We start from the raw sequence: 15,801 nt of genomic DNA, 5'->3' as shown, positions 1-15,801 counted from the left end.
TGTGGGTGTGCCTGTCTATCTGTTGAGTAAATGAAGGTGACACTTTGTTGAAGTAATGCTTTATTTCTACAGAATAGAAGTAGGTCACAAATCTTGTGCAACTTGGAAAAATACACATTTCTCTGCTGGGATGTTCTGCCTCGGCATCTTCATTTTTACACATTCTCTTGTATAAAACAAAAAACATGGAGAAAACATGGAAACTAACCTCTGCAACCGGTACATCCTGTTGGCAGCCTCTTATCTCTGTTAGCCAACCAACCAACGTTTTCATCTGTAATGACTGTGCACAGTCTTGGTAACACCTTCCTGCCATTTATTTGTGCGCTTTCTTGGAGTGAATCTTTCAAAGGGAAAGCTTTTAAAAATCCAATTTGCTTTAATTAATCCTTCTGTTTAGTGTTAAGGTGGATACAGGATACAGTTAGCTTAGAGAGTAGAAACAGAGGGAAACAGAGCCTGGCTCCATTTAAAATGTAAGGGTTAGCCTACCAGACCCTATAAAGCTCACTTATTAATATACTACAGCAGGGGTTGGCAACCCTGGGCACGCGTGCCACAGCTGGAACTCTAAGGGTTAACTGATGGCATGACCATAGCGGGACTGGCCGGTGGGCTGAGGCGATTTTTCGGTTTTATGGCCCGATGTGGGTTTTTTTGGTAACGGTATAAACAATTAAAGTGGTGGATTGGCCACATGCTGGCCGATGTGTAAAAATAACTCAGTTGTTTGATGGTGGCTATGGCGGAGCTTCCACAGAGGCCAGCAGGTGGATGAGGGAAAGGGAAGGCAGGAGGAGAGGAGACCTGAGGCAGCCACCGGTCCGAGTGTCAGGTGAACTGAACTTCAGGTAAGAAGTTATGAGATGCAGTCTATCTGGGTCAGATATAAACCAAGTTTAGGTGTAGTTTAGTTTTGTTGTACTAACTTTTTACAGTCAGTTACAATAACCTGTACTGTGTATTAGCTAGCATGACGGAGTTTCTATACAGCTGGGTGGGTGCTATGATGTTACTGATAGTGAACTTTATTTTATTCATAAGGTTAGTTAGTAGAGTTGCCAACCGTCCCATAAAAAACAGAATCGTCCCGTATTCAGAGAAAATATTACATGTTTCGTATTGAGCTGAAAAGGAACACAGTTTGTCTCGTACTTCAGCTAGAATGAAAAAGACACAAAGCTGGAGTTATTCTGTGTCTTTACGCTGCACAGCTGCCTCTTCTTCTCAAAGGTTTTATGGCTTTTCCTATAATACCTGGTGGGCCGGTCTCTAGTCAAAATGCCCGGGCCGATTTTTTCTCCCAGTCCAGCCCTGGGCACGACACTCAGTGAATTAATCTGAGAAGCTGCATTAAAAATTAATGGCTGGGCCAGCGGTGCACATCGCAAATTAGCTCGCATAGTTGTGCCGCTTCTTAATGACGGTATCTTAGCTAACAACCCCAACTACCAGATTCAACTTGTAATTGGCTAAAAATAACTTAACCTACTGGTGAAAGGGACGTTGCTAGCTGGCAGTTTTTTCAAGCAATGTTGAAATTTCCACATTCCAACACTTCAAATGCTTCAGGAGCTGTCCACTCAGCGCAGCATCAGCACTGCGGAAATACACGGATACATCCGTAGACTCGAGACAGAATGCATTTTCGGGACTATGGACCAATGTTTTCTTTTCTGATCAAACCAAAAAGCTTTAATGAGGATCTGGATTTGTCTCGCATTAACTGGTTGGACACAGAGGGCATCGAAATGAACTAATTGAACTGAAAAGCTCGACTCTGTGGGGGTCAAAGTTTGCAGAACTACGAACGCTGCTGGAATCTATAGCTGTGCGTGTTCATGGTGCTTGCATTTTCACCTGCTGGACATCACTGCCTGACAAGGTTAACTGTCTTTAAAACATTGCAGAGGCCTTATTGATAGTATTTGGCTCTACATATTTGTGTGAGCAGATTTTCTCTCACACGAAGAGTGTCCTCAGGTAGCCGTCTGAATGCTGGACACTCGGAGACCTGTGTCTCTGAGTGGGAGACCAGAGATCACATTAATATGTGTATGTCTGTATTAACAAACATGCCATATTGGCCCTGTTTATTTTTCTTATCATTGTTGTGAGGAGACCATAAATAGCATTTGCATTTTCTGTTGTACAGTTCATTTGCTGTTATGGAGTTCTAGTTATTATCTAGTTATATTTGATAAAAAGTGTCTTTTTTTGTTTCAAAATAGCTGATAATTATTTGCTGATAGCTGCCAACATCTGTGAAGAAATTTAATTCTATAAAGTTGTTCTATATAGTGTGTAACTGTTCATATAGATCATTATTAAATTTATTGCTAATGCAATCATATGGCACACTGACTTCTGAGGAAATTTTAGATGGCACTCATCATCAGAAAGGTTGCCGACCCCTGTATTACAGTATATCTAGCATCTCTGCCTTTTTTAAGCATGAAAAGCAATGCATTTATTTCATTGGGTGTTTTAGCAGGGTAATAAAAATGGCTGCAGCTCACCAAAAATCTGTTTAACATTCTACATTTCAGATCAGGGGTAGGTCATTTGTTTTTCCAAGGGAGCACATAAGAAACTGGGACTGTTGTAGAAGGCTGCATAAACAGCTGATATCAATTCTGCTCACTGTTACTTTAAATTTAGGTTATTGGTGTATCCCGTCACAACAGTCCCAGTTTCTCATATGACCCCTTGGGAAAATTAAATGCTCAACCTCACTTTAGATAGCCAACACAAAGAAGATGTAACATGTAATAAGTAAGTTCCTGTAAGGTGGATTTTGACGTTCTGCTTCTAAATAGGTTTTGCTAAGTTTCTGTTATACTTTTTTGTCCATAACACGTTTGGGGGCTCGTCCGGGAGTCTGACCAAAATTTGAACCTGCAGTTTTCTTAGCAAGAAATGAGAGCACTTCCATTATTATTATTATATGAATTGTTATATAAAGTATTATAAATAATTTTTAAAAAAACTATCATAACCAGAAAAAGGTCGCATTGGTATTTATAAATTATAAAATAAGTAAAATTCCTGCTTATGAAAAGAAGTTGTGACACATATACATATATGTGCATACATAAAACACATATAAAATTAAATATGACACCAAAAACAAAAGTCCAACAAAATGACCATAGTAATAAGTTAACTGACACCGTGAATTAGTTTACATTTTTGCCTCTTAAAGGTAGCTATGCTGCAGATAATGCATGCATCATCAGTAAATGATACACAGACTGATAAGATAACAAATTCAGTGAAAAGTGTATGAGGAAATAACCTTGGTTTAAACACTTTCTTTGGTTCTGTCACTGAAATGACATAAGGAAGTCCTCAAAGAGGCTCTGTATATAATAGTCTGATAGAGCTTAAAGTTTGTTTCAGCTGCAAGTGAAAATCTTGGATTGCTCTTTCTATAACCAAATTTAAACTGTCATTTAATCCTTAACTTATTTGTCTTCAGTGAGAGTGGAAAAACTCTGCTATGACTTTTTTCTTATTCTTTTTAAAGGGCCTGAAAACATTCTTCTGTAGCTTTCCTGAGCAGGATACCATGAGTAATGGTATCCTGCAACAACAACAAACTATTGTCTACCAAAGTTAGAAAAGTTTTGCCTCACACAATGGATTTCTGAGCTTTTTTCTCGTTGGTTTGAAGCAGAAGTTGGAAAATGTGATACTTTGTTCAGTGTCTTCTTGTGTGACTGTTTTTTTACAGGCTGTAAACAAGTTCAAGGTTCACTATCTGTAGTGTTGGCCCAATCTGGAAAAGTGTCCAAGTTAAACATGACTCTTCCCCAGGTGTTGATGGCTAAATTAATGCACAGGATCCCGATGATGTTGAGCATGAAACCAGCTTTCACCTGAAGGAACAAAATGTAATAATCAGATGATGACACTGGATGGATAAAACTTTAGAATTTTATTACAAATTCAAAGTTATGCTCTGTGAGTTTGCATATTTGTCCGTCGAATAACACAACTAACCAAGATCTTATCTGTATTACCCCACATAGCAAAATTGGTATGGCCCAGATCTGGCCCACACAATGTGCCCACATACCGCAAAGAATGACGGCCCTTTGGTGGCCCAGATCTGGTTTTGCCAGAGGTGGCCCACACATGGGCCAGAACAAGGCCAGTTGCGTACACACTGGTGGTCCTGTGCTGGCCCATTTGTGGATTACCTCTGGCAAACCAAAGGGCCATCATTCTTTGCGGTATGTGGGCCATGTATAAGTTGTGTGCAGCCACGGGCCAGTTGCAGACACACTGCTGGCCCTGTGCTGGCCCAGAACAGTTTCAGCTCTGGCACCAGATGTCAGCCTAATGTGTCCCTTAATCAAGCCATGTAATAACAACATGTGCCGGAACATAATAGTGCAAAAGTAACAAGATGAAACTCTGTTCAGACAGTGAATGGACTGAATCTTTTATAGAGCTTTTCTACTCTGCCGCATTACTCAAAGTGCTCTACACAACATACCACATTCACCCAATCACACACAATTTCTCTAAACTGAGCGCTTCCTAACTACATTAATACACATTCAAACTCTTGACATACAGATTGGAGGAGCCAGGGAACGAACCACTAATCTTACGATCAGTAGGTGACCTGCTTTACATCCTGAGCTACAGCCACCCAGTGGAAAACATGAGTGAACCCTCACTAGGTTGTGGATAAAGTGTACACTCACAAACCTGCCAAACCTGCATTTGAAATGTTGGCTACCATAGCAGTATAGTATTGCAACATGGCATAGGAAAATAAAGAGATAAGACACAACAATGCGATGTAGGCCACAACATCTGACGGGATCTTCTGCTGATTACTCATGTGTCCATGGGGGGAATTTTCCCTACAGTCAAGTTTTACTTGCTTTAATTTTTACTGCATTTTTTTTTAGTTTTTTATACAGTGTAATAAATGCCCCAAAGGGTGATAAAGGTGAAAAACCGTGTGTCTCTCACAACCTAACAATGAAGCTAATAAGAAAACTTAGCTGGTTTATCCCAATCTTCATCCAGATAAACTTATCTGGATAAGTTAAAATGCATGGTAATGCAAAGTCTGAAAGCACTCAGAATGAATGAGCTACAACACATGGAAGTTGATTTAAGTGTCATGATACAGCTCAATAGTCACTGATTTTAAAGGGCAAATTGATGATACTAGCAGCAGATAGCTCTCTTGTAACTTTGAGAAGTGACAAGAAGGACAATTGTATTGCTTTTCCCACTCCAACAAGGCCAATGAAAGACAGTCTTATTAGCTCAAATAAACTAAAATCGCAAAGGCAGCGTATGTTTGTATTTCATATGTATGTCAATCTTACCATATCTAGGACTTTGAGGTTTCCAAAAGAAAAGGCAATGGCATTGGGTGGTGTGGCCACAGGTAGCATGAAGGCCAGAGAGGCAGCAATGGTGCAGGGCAGCATCACGTAGAGTGGGTGGAGCTTAATATTTTGGGCCTAAAAGAGCGCAAAACACGACACAGTTAGATTCATGGAGAACATATGTGCGCACACATCTGTCAACATATGAGCTCCATTTACCATTGACGCCAATATGGGCAGGAACAGGGTGGTGGTAGCTGTGTTACTGGAGCACTCGGTGAATGTGGCAATAAGTAGGGAAAGCACCAGTGAGATAGCAAAGGGGGGAATAGTCTGAAGAGGTGACAGGTTTTCTCCCAACCACTTGGATAGATTTGATACCTGTAAAGGTAGCAGGAAAAATACATAAACAAATGTTTAGTATTTGAGAAAAGCTACCACCATGGCTCAGAGGATGTCTGCTATCGGTCTACCAATTTGGCCTTGACTGAAATCTCTCCTCTACTAGATGGAATTTTCATTAATTTTCGTGCAAATGTTAAGCATATTAACAAAACCTCCAAAATTCAATCACCAAAAACGAACAAGAGACCAGTATTTATTTTCTGATTCAAGTATTTAAGTATCCAGTAATCACCAAGACTAGCATTTAACTGCCAAAATTATTTTTAGATATTCTGTAAGGGAGAATGAAATATCAAAAGGTGAAGACATGGGGTCCAAGGGTGTTTACCTCACTGCCAGCAGCAAGAGCAAAACCTCCCCCCAACAGCAGCACTACATTCCAGGGCATTCGTTCATGAACCACCTTCCAGGTCAACAGAGCCGGTGGAGCCTTTATCCTCTTACCTGTGGGACACAGATGAAGTTTAAACATCAACAAGTAATTAGTGTGAAAGTGCAACATCAAGCCTGCCAAGCAATCTTCACCCAGTGCTCCAGTAAGCCCAAACTGAGTTCACATGAACATTTTTAGAAGCAGTGTATTACACCAAGATTAAAAATGAATACTTCACCTTCATTTGTGTATCCATAATTGCCAAACGGCAGCTGAGAGGGGATGACGAAGAAGAGCGATGCCATTAGGATGGCAACCGTTCCGTCTGTCACATACCTGACAGACACGAGAAAACATGATTATATAGTGGCTTGCAAAAGTATTCGGCCCCCTTGAACTTTTCCACATTTTGTCACATTACAGCCATAAACATGAATCACTTTTATTGGAATTCCACGTGAAAGACCAATACAAAGTGGTGTACACGTGAGAAGTGGAACGAAAATCATACATGATTCCAAACATTTTTTTACAAATAAATAACTGAAAAGTGGGGTGTGCGTAATTATTCAGCCCCCTTTGGTCTGAGTGCAGTCAGTTGCCCATAGACATTGCCTGATGAGTGCTAATGACTAGGGATGGGTACCGTTATCCGGTGCCATCGACATAAACGGTAGTAACCAGACCGAAAAGCAGCGCACATTTCGGTGCTTTATTTCGGTGCTTTTTTTTTTCCTGAGATGTGATACACTTTAGATTCTAGCCAATCATTTTACGTTTCCGAGGATAGTAGGCGGGCCCAGGTACGTAGGTTCTTTTAGAGCAGAGCTACAGATTAAAAATGCCCAAGGCAAAGCGGTTAAAAGTCTGGCTATACTTCACAGCAAAAGATGCAAACCCAGCAGCCTGCAACAAGTGCTTTAAGCTGATACTGTGATACTGTGCAAAGGAGGTAACACCTCGAATCTGATGAAACACCTGGCGACGCATAGCGTTTTTTTTAAAAGCCGAGAAATGCACCGTATTTGATAGCTTGCTGCGAGACCTCACACCGTGCACATCTACTGCGGGTGTGGTGCCTGTTATCGGACCTGGAGTTAGCAACAACCCCCAAGAACCTGAAGAGGTTCTTGCCTCTGCTACACTAGCCCTGCCAGTGTAGCAGAAATGATGACGGATGATGATGGCAGCAGCAGCCGTTCTTCTCTGCGTGAGTAGCTTAATGTTGTTCGCGTGTAATTTACGTTGAGTAGGCTAACCATGTTATTACATTAATGCATGTAAGATGAACTAGCAAACACCGTCGTAGTTACATGTGGCTGTCTTCTTGTTTGATGGCAGATACTCCCTTCACTCTGGCCAAAAAGGCTAAAATGACCAAAGAAAAAGTGGAAAACAGTTAAACATGAGAGGTTTTTGGACAAAGTTTGTGTTTTTTCCATTGTTTAAGCACTGCTTCCAGCCAAGAGTGATACCATATATGCCCTATAGCTGCAGAAAAGGCTAACATTGTTATCTTTTTACAAAAAAAACAGCTGAACATGAGAGGTTTTTGGACCAATTTTGTGTTCACCATTCTTTAAGCACCGGTTTGAGCACCGTTTAAGCACCGGCACCGTTTCAAAAGTACCGGTTTGGTACTGGTATCGGATAAAACCTAAACGATACCCATCCCTACTAATGACTAAATAGAGTGCACCTGTGTGTAATTTAATGTCAGTACAAATACAGCTGCTCTGTGACGACCTCAGAGGTTGTCTAAGAGAATATTGGGAGCAACAACACCATGAAGTCCAAAGAACACACCAGACAGGTCAGGGATAAACTTATTGAGAAATTTAAAGCAGGCTTAGGCTACAAAAAGATTTCCCAAGCCTTGAACATCCCACGGAGCACTGTTCAAGCCATCATTCAGAAATGGAAGGAGTATGGCACAACTGTAAACCTACCAAGACAAGGCCGTCCACATAAACTCACAGGCCGAACAAGGAGAGCGCTGATCAGAAATGCAGCCAAGAGGCCCATGGTGACTCTGGACGAGCTGCAGAGATCTACAGCTCAGGTGGGGGAATCTGTCCATAGGACAACTATTAGTCGTGCACTGCACAAAGTTGGCCTTTATGGAAGAGTGGCAAGAAGAAAGCCATTGTTAACAGAAAACCATAAGAAGTCCCGTTTTCAGTTTGCCACAAGCCATGTGGGGGACACAGCAAACATGTGGAAGAAGATGCTCTGGTCAGATGAGACCAAAATGGAACTTTTTGGCCAAAATGCAAAACGCTATGTGTGGCGGAAAACTAACACTGCACATCACTCTGAACACACCATCCCCACTGTCAAATATGGTGGTGGCAGCATCATGCTCTGGGGGTGCTTCTCTTCAGCAGGGACAGGGAAGCTGGTCAGAGTTGATGGGAAGATGGATGGAGCCAAATACAGGGGAATCTTGGAAGAAAACCTCTTGGAGTCTGCAAAAGACTTGAGACTGGGGCGGAGGTTCACCTTCCAGCAGGACAACGACCCTAAACATAAAGCCAGGGCAACAATGGAATGGTTTAAAACAAAACATATCCATGTGTTAGAATGGCCCAGTCAAAGTCCAGATCTAAATCCAATCGAGAATCTGTGGCAAGATCTGAAAACTGCTGTTCACAAACGCTGTCCATCTAATCTGACTGAGCTGGAGCTGTTTTGCAAAGAAGAATAGGCAAGGATTTCAGTCTCTAGATGTGCAAAGCTGGTAGAGACATACCCTAAAAGACTGGCAGCTGTAATTGCAGCAAAAGGTGGTTCTACAAAGTATTGACTCAGGGGGCTGAATAATTACGCACACCCCACTTTTCAGTTATTTATTTGTAAATGATACACACAAATTGCGGCTACTCAGACGGGCACTTTAGCTTCGTTTTCATTTATACTTTACAGCAGAAATAAATAATGAATGCTTAAAATGTTTGTCTGGTACAGTAAGAACTGTACTGGCATTCATTTTTCCTTTATAACGCACCTGTTTAAACTGAGGCTAACATGTGAGCATCTCACCTGCGTTTCTGTTGCTTTTGGATCATTTATTGTAAATCTAATAAAATATGTGCTCCAGTTTTAGTGATTGACATTCCACCATCACAAATTATCTGTTAACTTTATGTGATGTAATCATGTGTTTTATGAATACACACTAGGAGATGTTGTATAAGAATGGGTCAGAGCCCATCACCGAGACCCTCTGAGCAGGATTAAAGCAGCATCCAGGTATTTATCTGTCAGCTCATGTTTGCTACCTTGGTTAGCAATGCTGAATTGGCTCAATGTCCATTCACTCAATAGATCTTAATGCAGAGAGATCAGGTCACTTCTTATATTTTATAGTAAAAGGGTTAGCTGCAGAATCACAAACAAAGCTGCAGAATTGTAAAGTCAAAACATAATTTTAAAATAAAACATATTATACAACTGTTACAATTACTATGAACATAAAGCAAGTATCATAAATATTCATGTGGCATTTGTTTGAAAATTATTTTGTTATTTTATTAATGTTATTATTTTATTTCATTTGTGTCTCAGTAGACTTCAGTGCATTCAGCACTAAATGTGCCAGTAGACGTGTGACTTTGTTTGTAAAATATGTTGACTCATCCTGCCTCAGAGGCATTAATGCAGGACTTTATAAACCACTGGGTGATACCACAGTGGCTGCATACATTTTTAATGCACAGGAAAGCATGTGTTGAATTGATCATGTCATGGCTAGCTGTTTGGTCTTTTTGTTGGTAATATGTGGCGCTTCACTTCATTTATATCTAAAAGTCATGCTTAAAAAAGAACTCACACAGCATCCTTATTGAACAGCACTGTGGCCCAGCCAGGCATGAAGCCCGGCTCTCTGAAAAACCACAGAAGCACGAGCAAGATAAAGAGGATGAGCACCGCCACCTCTGCAAACTTGATACATCCCAGCTTCTTGTACTCCACCTTCATCACTGCGTATGCCGCTCTGTCGCTTTCACTTTTCTCACCACAGCCAAATGACTTCTTCAAACTGAGGAGAGTAACAAAAAGATACAGCATATCTCTGCAGATGCTTAAAAAAAAAAGTCAGTTTTACTTACAGTGTAGATTAATTTAATTTGTGCTGTTTGAGCAGCTTTTCTGAGGACAGTTTAAAATACTTGGGTTTGTTTGTGGCTGATTATACTTACTTGAAGCCCAGGAACATAAAATGAAGCCAGAACCAGGCGAGCACCAGCATGAGCACCATGCTGGGAAAACAAAAACCAAACCAGCTGGCAAAGTTGATCACATCAGTATTGTTAGGGAAGATCCTTCACAGAAAGAAAAACAAAGGGATGTGAAGAGAAGATACAAGTGGTTCAATGAGCAGTGACACACCTTGAAGATCATTTCTGTTTGTGTGTTGAGTTGGGTTTTTTGCCTTACTCGTCCATTTGGCCCTTGAGGATGAGATTAGGCGTGGTCCCTGTGAGCGTGGCCGTGCCTCCAATGCTGGCAGAGTAACACACACTAAGACTCATCCCTTTGGTCAGAAGGTCATACTTCGCTTCTATGGCTTTTTCTCTGAACTCTCGCTGTGTGTCATGTACATCTGGATCAAAACACAATAAGACAGAGAGGTTATTAAAAAGGTTTTCTTCTAGAAGCCCATATGTGTATGTAGCATTTTTACTTACACACAGGATCCTGTGTGTCTCTTTCGTGTATCGTCTCCGGCTTGGTTTGAACTTCCAGCTCAAATGCGTGGTTGTCCGCAGCTTGGGCCTGGAGATCACGCTCATTTGCATGGATCTCTGTATCTTTCAGCTGCTGGAGCACAGCATGTGCGATTGGTAGCATCATGGCTGTGGTGGCTGTGTTGCTGATCCACATGGACAGGAACGCCGAGACGCTCATGAAGCCAATCATTAACCTGCGTGAGAGGGAATGGTGATGATGATAACAAGGAGGCATGAGTGAAAAATCCTCAACATCCCCACTAGTGCTCTGGGTTTTTTAAATGTTGCTGTACTGGGCAGCTCCATGAACTCCTGGAGCAGTTTGTGATACCACCCTGTCAAAATGTCTGCATACAATAGATGTTTCTGAATGAAAACAGAGAGCAATTATTTGTTGCCATCTTTATCGACATTGACTGTTTATTAATTTTATTAAATTTTAGTCTTTTATTCCTTTTCCTTTAGAGGCGACCACACTTGGCTTAAATTAGATGGCATTAGTGTTTGTGCTTGTTTGTCATCCTTATTAAACTCACAGGTGAAGTTTCTCATTATGGGAAACATCAAATGAACATGTTCTGCCATTTGTTCAAACAAAACAACGGTGATGCAAAGAATCTATTCTGAAAGACTTGTAGACTTGTACGTCAAGGCTCTCTTACAGTGATGGACGAACACCAACCAGCAGCAAAACCCGGAGAGCGATTCGTTTATGGAGGTTCCAGTGTTCGACCGCGATGGCCACCAGCAGACCTCCGATGAACAGCATGTTCGAGTCTTTCAGATACTCAATACTGACCTGAAACAGATCACACAGTCGCTAACATTAGCACAGGGATCAAAGGTAACCTGTGGACCTACATGTATCATCAAATACGCTTTAAGAGCAATAAACGCAAAAAACGGGATCAGCAGAGTTACCATGCCAGTAGAAGTACGACGTAAAAGAAGTGACTGGGGGTCACATCACACTTTCAATAACTGTTGTCCTATTTAACTTCTATTTTCCACACTAAACTGAAGAGTTTCTTCCCTTCACACTCCTATTTGCTTTCTCATGCAACACACAGTGTTGTATCAACACTTTTAAATTCAAGTTCCTCATAAATGGTCTTTCTGCTCTCAGTGCAATTAAAAAAAATATATCCTAAATTATATTTAAAATCCCTGATTTTCATTTTATATTCATAAGCAGCAGCAGTATTTTCTTACGTGTGTCAATAAAACACATTTTATATACAATCATTTTAAAAATAAAGACAGTTTTATATATAAGATACAATATAATAAGATAATAAAATAGATAACAAAAAGTTATGTGGTCCTGAGCAGGTTCTAAAATGATTTAAATAGAAACTCAGAAGAACAACAACACACAACATTTTACACAGTGTCATTATTAATTAACCAAAACTAAAAACAGAAGCAGTGAGTGGAAAAACTAGGTACACAATGCCATGAATCAATTTTAACAGTAATAACTTGACGTAATCCTTTTCTGCACAGCTTTATTCTGGGGGATTTTGGCCCGGCGGTGTTCACAAATGGCCTTTCCAAACACTGATGGGCAGCAACAATTGCTTCTCTAAAATCATTGCTCCTTGGCATTGTGTTAACAAACACATCAATGCGCCAGACCAACAAACTGGTAAAATCTTCTATTTTTATAGAGGTGCTGATAATCCGTTAATCAAGTTCATTTTATTAGCAGCACCTGGCTGCTACTTACTCTATTATTTCCTGTTGAAGCAGTGAACGTTTTACATAATTGCTGTGTTGTGTTATTAAAATATACTTATGAAGCACAGAAGTGGAAAAAAATGACCCTACCTCTCCACCCTTCATGATGCCCATCATAGGGAAGAGGACGACTGGCAGTAAGGCAGTCACAGCCAGAGGCATGCACTCTGTGCACCAGTACAGTGCCATGAGGATGATCGCGTAGCCACATCTGGCTTCCTGTAAACACAGACACATAAGTATAACATCACAATCACTAACATGTTCACATGCATCAGCATACTTTGAGACGTGGATTTTTGATTTGATTACATTTTGTGCAGACGCACACAGAAGCAGAGACCAACCCACAGTTTGCAGCAAAGTGCATACAGGGAGTTTTCCTGTCCTTTCGCTTATCTTTTCTCTTTAAAAGGCACTAAGTCTTTATACATGCAGATAGCAGCAGCCCTTGATCATAAAACAAACAGTTTGTCATGTTCACGTCTCACAAGATAACTTTTTACGATCCTCAATAAAAGTTATAAAATCTCTTTAAGCTCCCGACACAAAACTTTCCACTGCAGACAAGACACTGATAAAGCTTAAGTTTTAAAAAGATTTCCTAAAACATTATAATAAAACGTACAAAATAATATTTGTGTTATTATCTACTTTACGGTTATATTTTAGACAGCTACACCGTTCTCTTGCAGCTTTTGTGTAATGAAATGAATCGTATATTATATAAATATTTTTTACAACAAGTCTGTGTATTTAAGCGTTAAATCTCATTTCTACATATTAAATAGAGAGCTCAGGATAATTACAGGTAACACAGGCTCTACTTTATTAACAGTAATAGGGGTTATATTGGGTAGTGTAGTTTGAGCCCACCATCTTTATGTGTCTTTAATGTCACTGTAAAGCACAAAGGTTCAGCTGAGCACCACAAAGGCACTTCAGCACTTTCAGCAAAAAATGAAGATGATAAAATCAATTTGGTGGTGAATTCAGTTGCAATGTGTCAACACATAACAGATTACATGGCTCGCAGGGATTTTGAGGTGACTGTGTTTAGTAATCATATTAAAAAAACGGACCCTGGATGTCTACGGTATCTTTCGATTAAATCAAGTCTTTCAAAGTGAGAGACGTGGTGACTGAGATAAGTGCACTCAATAAATAACCTTCAGACATGTAATGTCACAGCAGCTTATGTTTGTGTCATGATCCTGGGTCTTTTGACCCAGCGTTTTGAGTTTTAGCTTTTTTTGATGTTTTTGATTTATGTTTAAGTCCTTTAGGTTTTCTAAGTTCATTTCTACCATGCCTAAGTTTCTGTTATAGTTCATTGTTTTTTAGATTCCTCTTGTTTCTTCTACCCCTGTGTTTAAGTCTCCTTCGCCCTTTATGCGTTTCATGTCTGTGTGTCTTATGTTGTCAGGTTTGTGTTGTCATGTCTGCGTTCCATACTTTTTTCTGTTTTACTGTGAAAGTCCCTGTCCTGTATGCAGAGTGTCTATTTTGGCTTCCCCTTGTCTCATCAGGTCTGATTTGTCCCAGCTGTGTTCCCACCATTTCCCCATCCTCTCATTATCTTTTTGTGTACTTAAGTCCTCCTTTGTTCAGGGTCAGGTCGTCTGTTGTCTTTTGCGCCATCTCTCAATGTTCCAGGTATCTTTGTATCCATGCCAAGTTTCATTTTTAGGGTTTTTCATGTTTATTTTTAGTTTCCCCAGTTTAGGCTATTGTTTATTCTCATCTTTGTTTGCCTTATGCATTACTTTGTATTTCTCCATCAGCCATGTTAAATGGTTCACTTTTTGGTAATTCAAGTTTTGTTCTACGTTCCTTTGTGTCTGCATTTGGGTCCAGTATTCACAATACATACAGTCTGCTTCTGCATACTGTGACAGTTTTATTATAGACATAAAAATGCAGTCTATTAAAGAAAATTATCAAAACTATATAAGAATATCATCTATGCTTCTCTCCAGACAGCCTGCGTCCTCACATGGGGACATTACATTTTGACTTTTTTGCATCTTAAACTTCATTCTGTTCAACAAAGTGTTTCATACTTTGCTATACAATGTGTTTATTGTGTTATCCCATAAAAGAAAACTGGTACCACATGAGGATGTTACAACATTGTAATAACTTTCTGTTCAACAATTTTAAGATTTATCAGGACCCGAGGTCAGGGAGATTAAAAATGAACCCCAAATAAGAGCCTGGGTATCAGGAGGATAATTGACCAATGTTGTAGTGTGAGTATTTATTTATTTTTAGAAATAACCATCATTAGTCCACATGTTTTCAGCAGATTCAATAACTGCAACAAGGCTTTCTTTCAGATTTCAGTAGACCAGAGTGCTTTTTGTTGGCAGGAGAGAAGTATTAATAAGTGTGAATAAAACACCTGACTTTAAAAGCTTTTTAGCCCTTCAATTCAAACAACATTCAAACACCATTTATGTTATCCACTTCAGACAGACAGACAAACTTAACCTGTTTAACTGTGATTGACTGCACTTCAAGTAAATTCACTCAGGTGAGAGTGTATAGTTCTAAAGGTGAGCGTCAGCGTAAGTCAGTGATCAAACACTTAAATCATATATTTAAAAATAATTACAAGATGCCTGTTCTTTAAGAACAAGTGTCAGATTAACTGAACGGGTTATAGCCAAACTTCTCAAATTGCACATGTACAAGATGCACACTAAAAAGGATTAGTCCAGTCAGGGAATATAAATTTTTAGCTGTTTTTTTTTTTTAAACAAATAAAATTTACCTCCATGCACAAACACACACTCACCGATGAAGGATAGACGAGAGGCAGAGGAAGGAATACAATCGGCGTGACGATTATGATGATATAGTTCCTGTGGTACCACAGAAGAGGCAGCACTCTCTTCCAGTCATACATGATGCTCTCAAAAAATGAACTAACAACTGAAAAAAACTCTTTCTTTCTTAGTGTTGCAGGTAGGTCAACGCTAACACAAACACTAGTCAGTATGAAGAAGAGGCACAGGGCAGCTGTGGAGCTGAAAACTGAGCTCAGGTGGGTTAACAGTAGAGGTCTGCTCCACAGAAAGCCACTGTGGTAAAGAGAATAAAATCAGTGCAATTTTCTGTCTATATCTCTGGTAGCATATCAAACATTAACTCAAAGAGATCAACATCCTTGACAGAGAAGCAGCTG

The 15,801-nt window shown here is 40.0% G+C and overlaps 1 protein-coding gene across 1 annotated transcript; it reads right to left on the bottom strand.

Annotated features, from left to right (window-relative positions):
- Window positions 1-3,749: 3,749 nt before the first annotated feature.
- On the bottom strand, window positions 3,750-15,486 carry slc13a2 (solute carrier family 13 member 2). Its single transcript, XM_063486596.1, has 12 exons — window positions 15,406-15,486; window positions 12,702-12,830; window positions 11,534-11,670; window positions 10,830-11,065; window positions 10,579-10,744; window positions 10,341-10,463; window positions 9,971-10,180; window positions 6,377-6,474; window positions 6,094-6,209; window positions 5,580-5,741; window positions 5,358-5,495; window positions 3,750-3,881 (listed from the first exon to the last, which is right to left on the bottom strand). The coding sequence occupies exons 2-12, from the start codon at window positions 12,798-12,800 to the stop codon at window positions 3,750-3,752; spliced, it is 1,617 nt and encodes a 538-aa protein (XP_063342666.1). The 5' UTR covers window positions 12,801-12,830; window positions 15,406-15,486.
- Window positions 15,487-15,801: the final 315 nt, after the last annotated feature.

The sequence above is a fragment of the Pelmatolapia mariae genome, linkage group LG10_11 (genome assembly GCF_036321145.2).
Source record: "Pelmatolapia mariae isolate MD_Pm_ZW linkage group LG10_11, Pm_UMD_F_2, whole genome shotgun sequence".
NCBI classification, from domain to species: Eukaryota; Metazoa; Chordata; class Actinopteri; order Cichliformes; family Cichlidae; genus Pelmatolapia; species Pelmatolapia mariae.
This window is presented reverse-complemented; position numbering and strand designations above follow the sequence as displayed.

Coding starts and splice junctions, on each gene's coding strand:
- slc13a2 (XM_063486596.1), bottom strand. CDS start 12,800: ATGGCACTGTACTGGTGCACAGAGTGCATGCCTCTGGCTGTGACTGCC. Junction 6,475..9,970: donor CTGTTCAATAAGGATGCTGT/GTGAGTTCTTTT, acceptor CGTGTCTGTCAG/GTATGTGACAGACGGAACGG. Junction 5,496..5,579: donor TGCCCATATTGGCGTCAATG/GTAAATGGAGCT, acceptor GCGCTCTTTTAG/GCCCAAAATATTAAGCTCCA.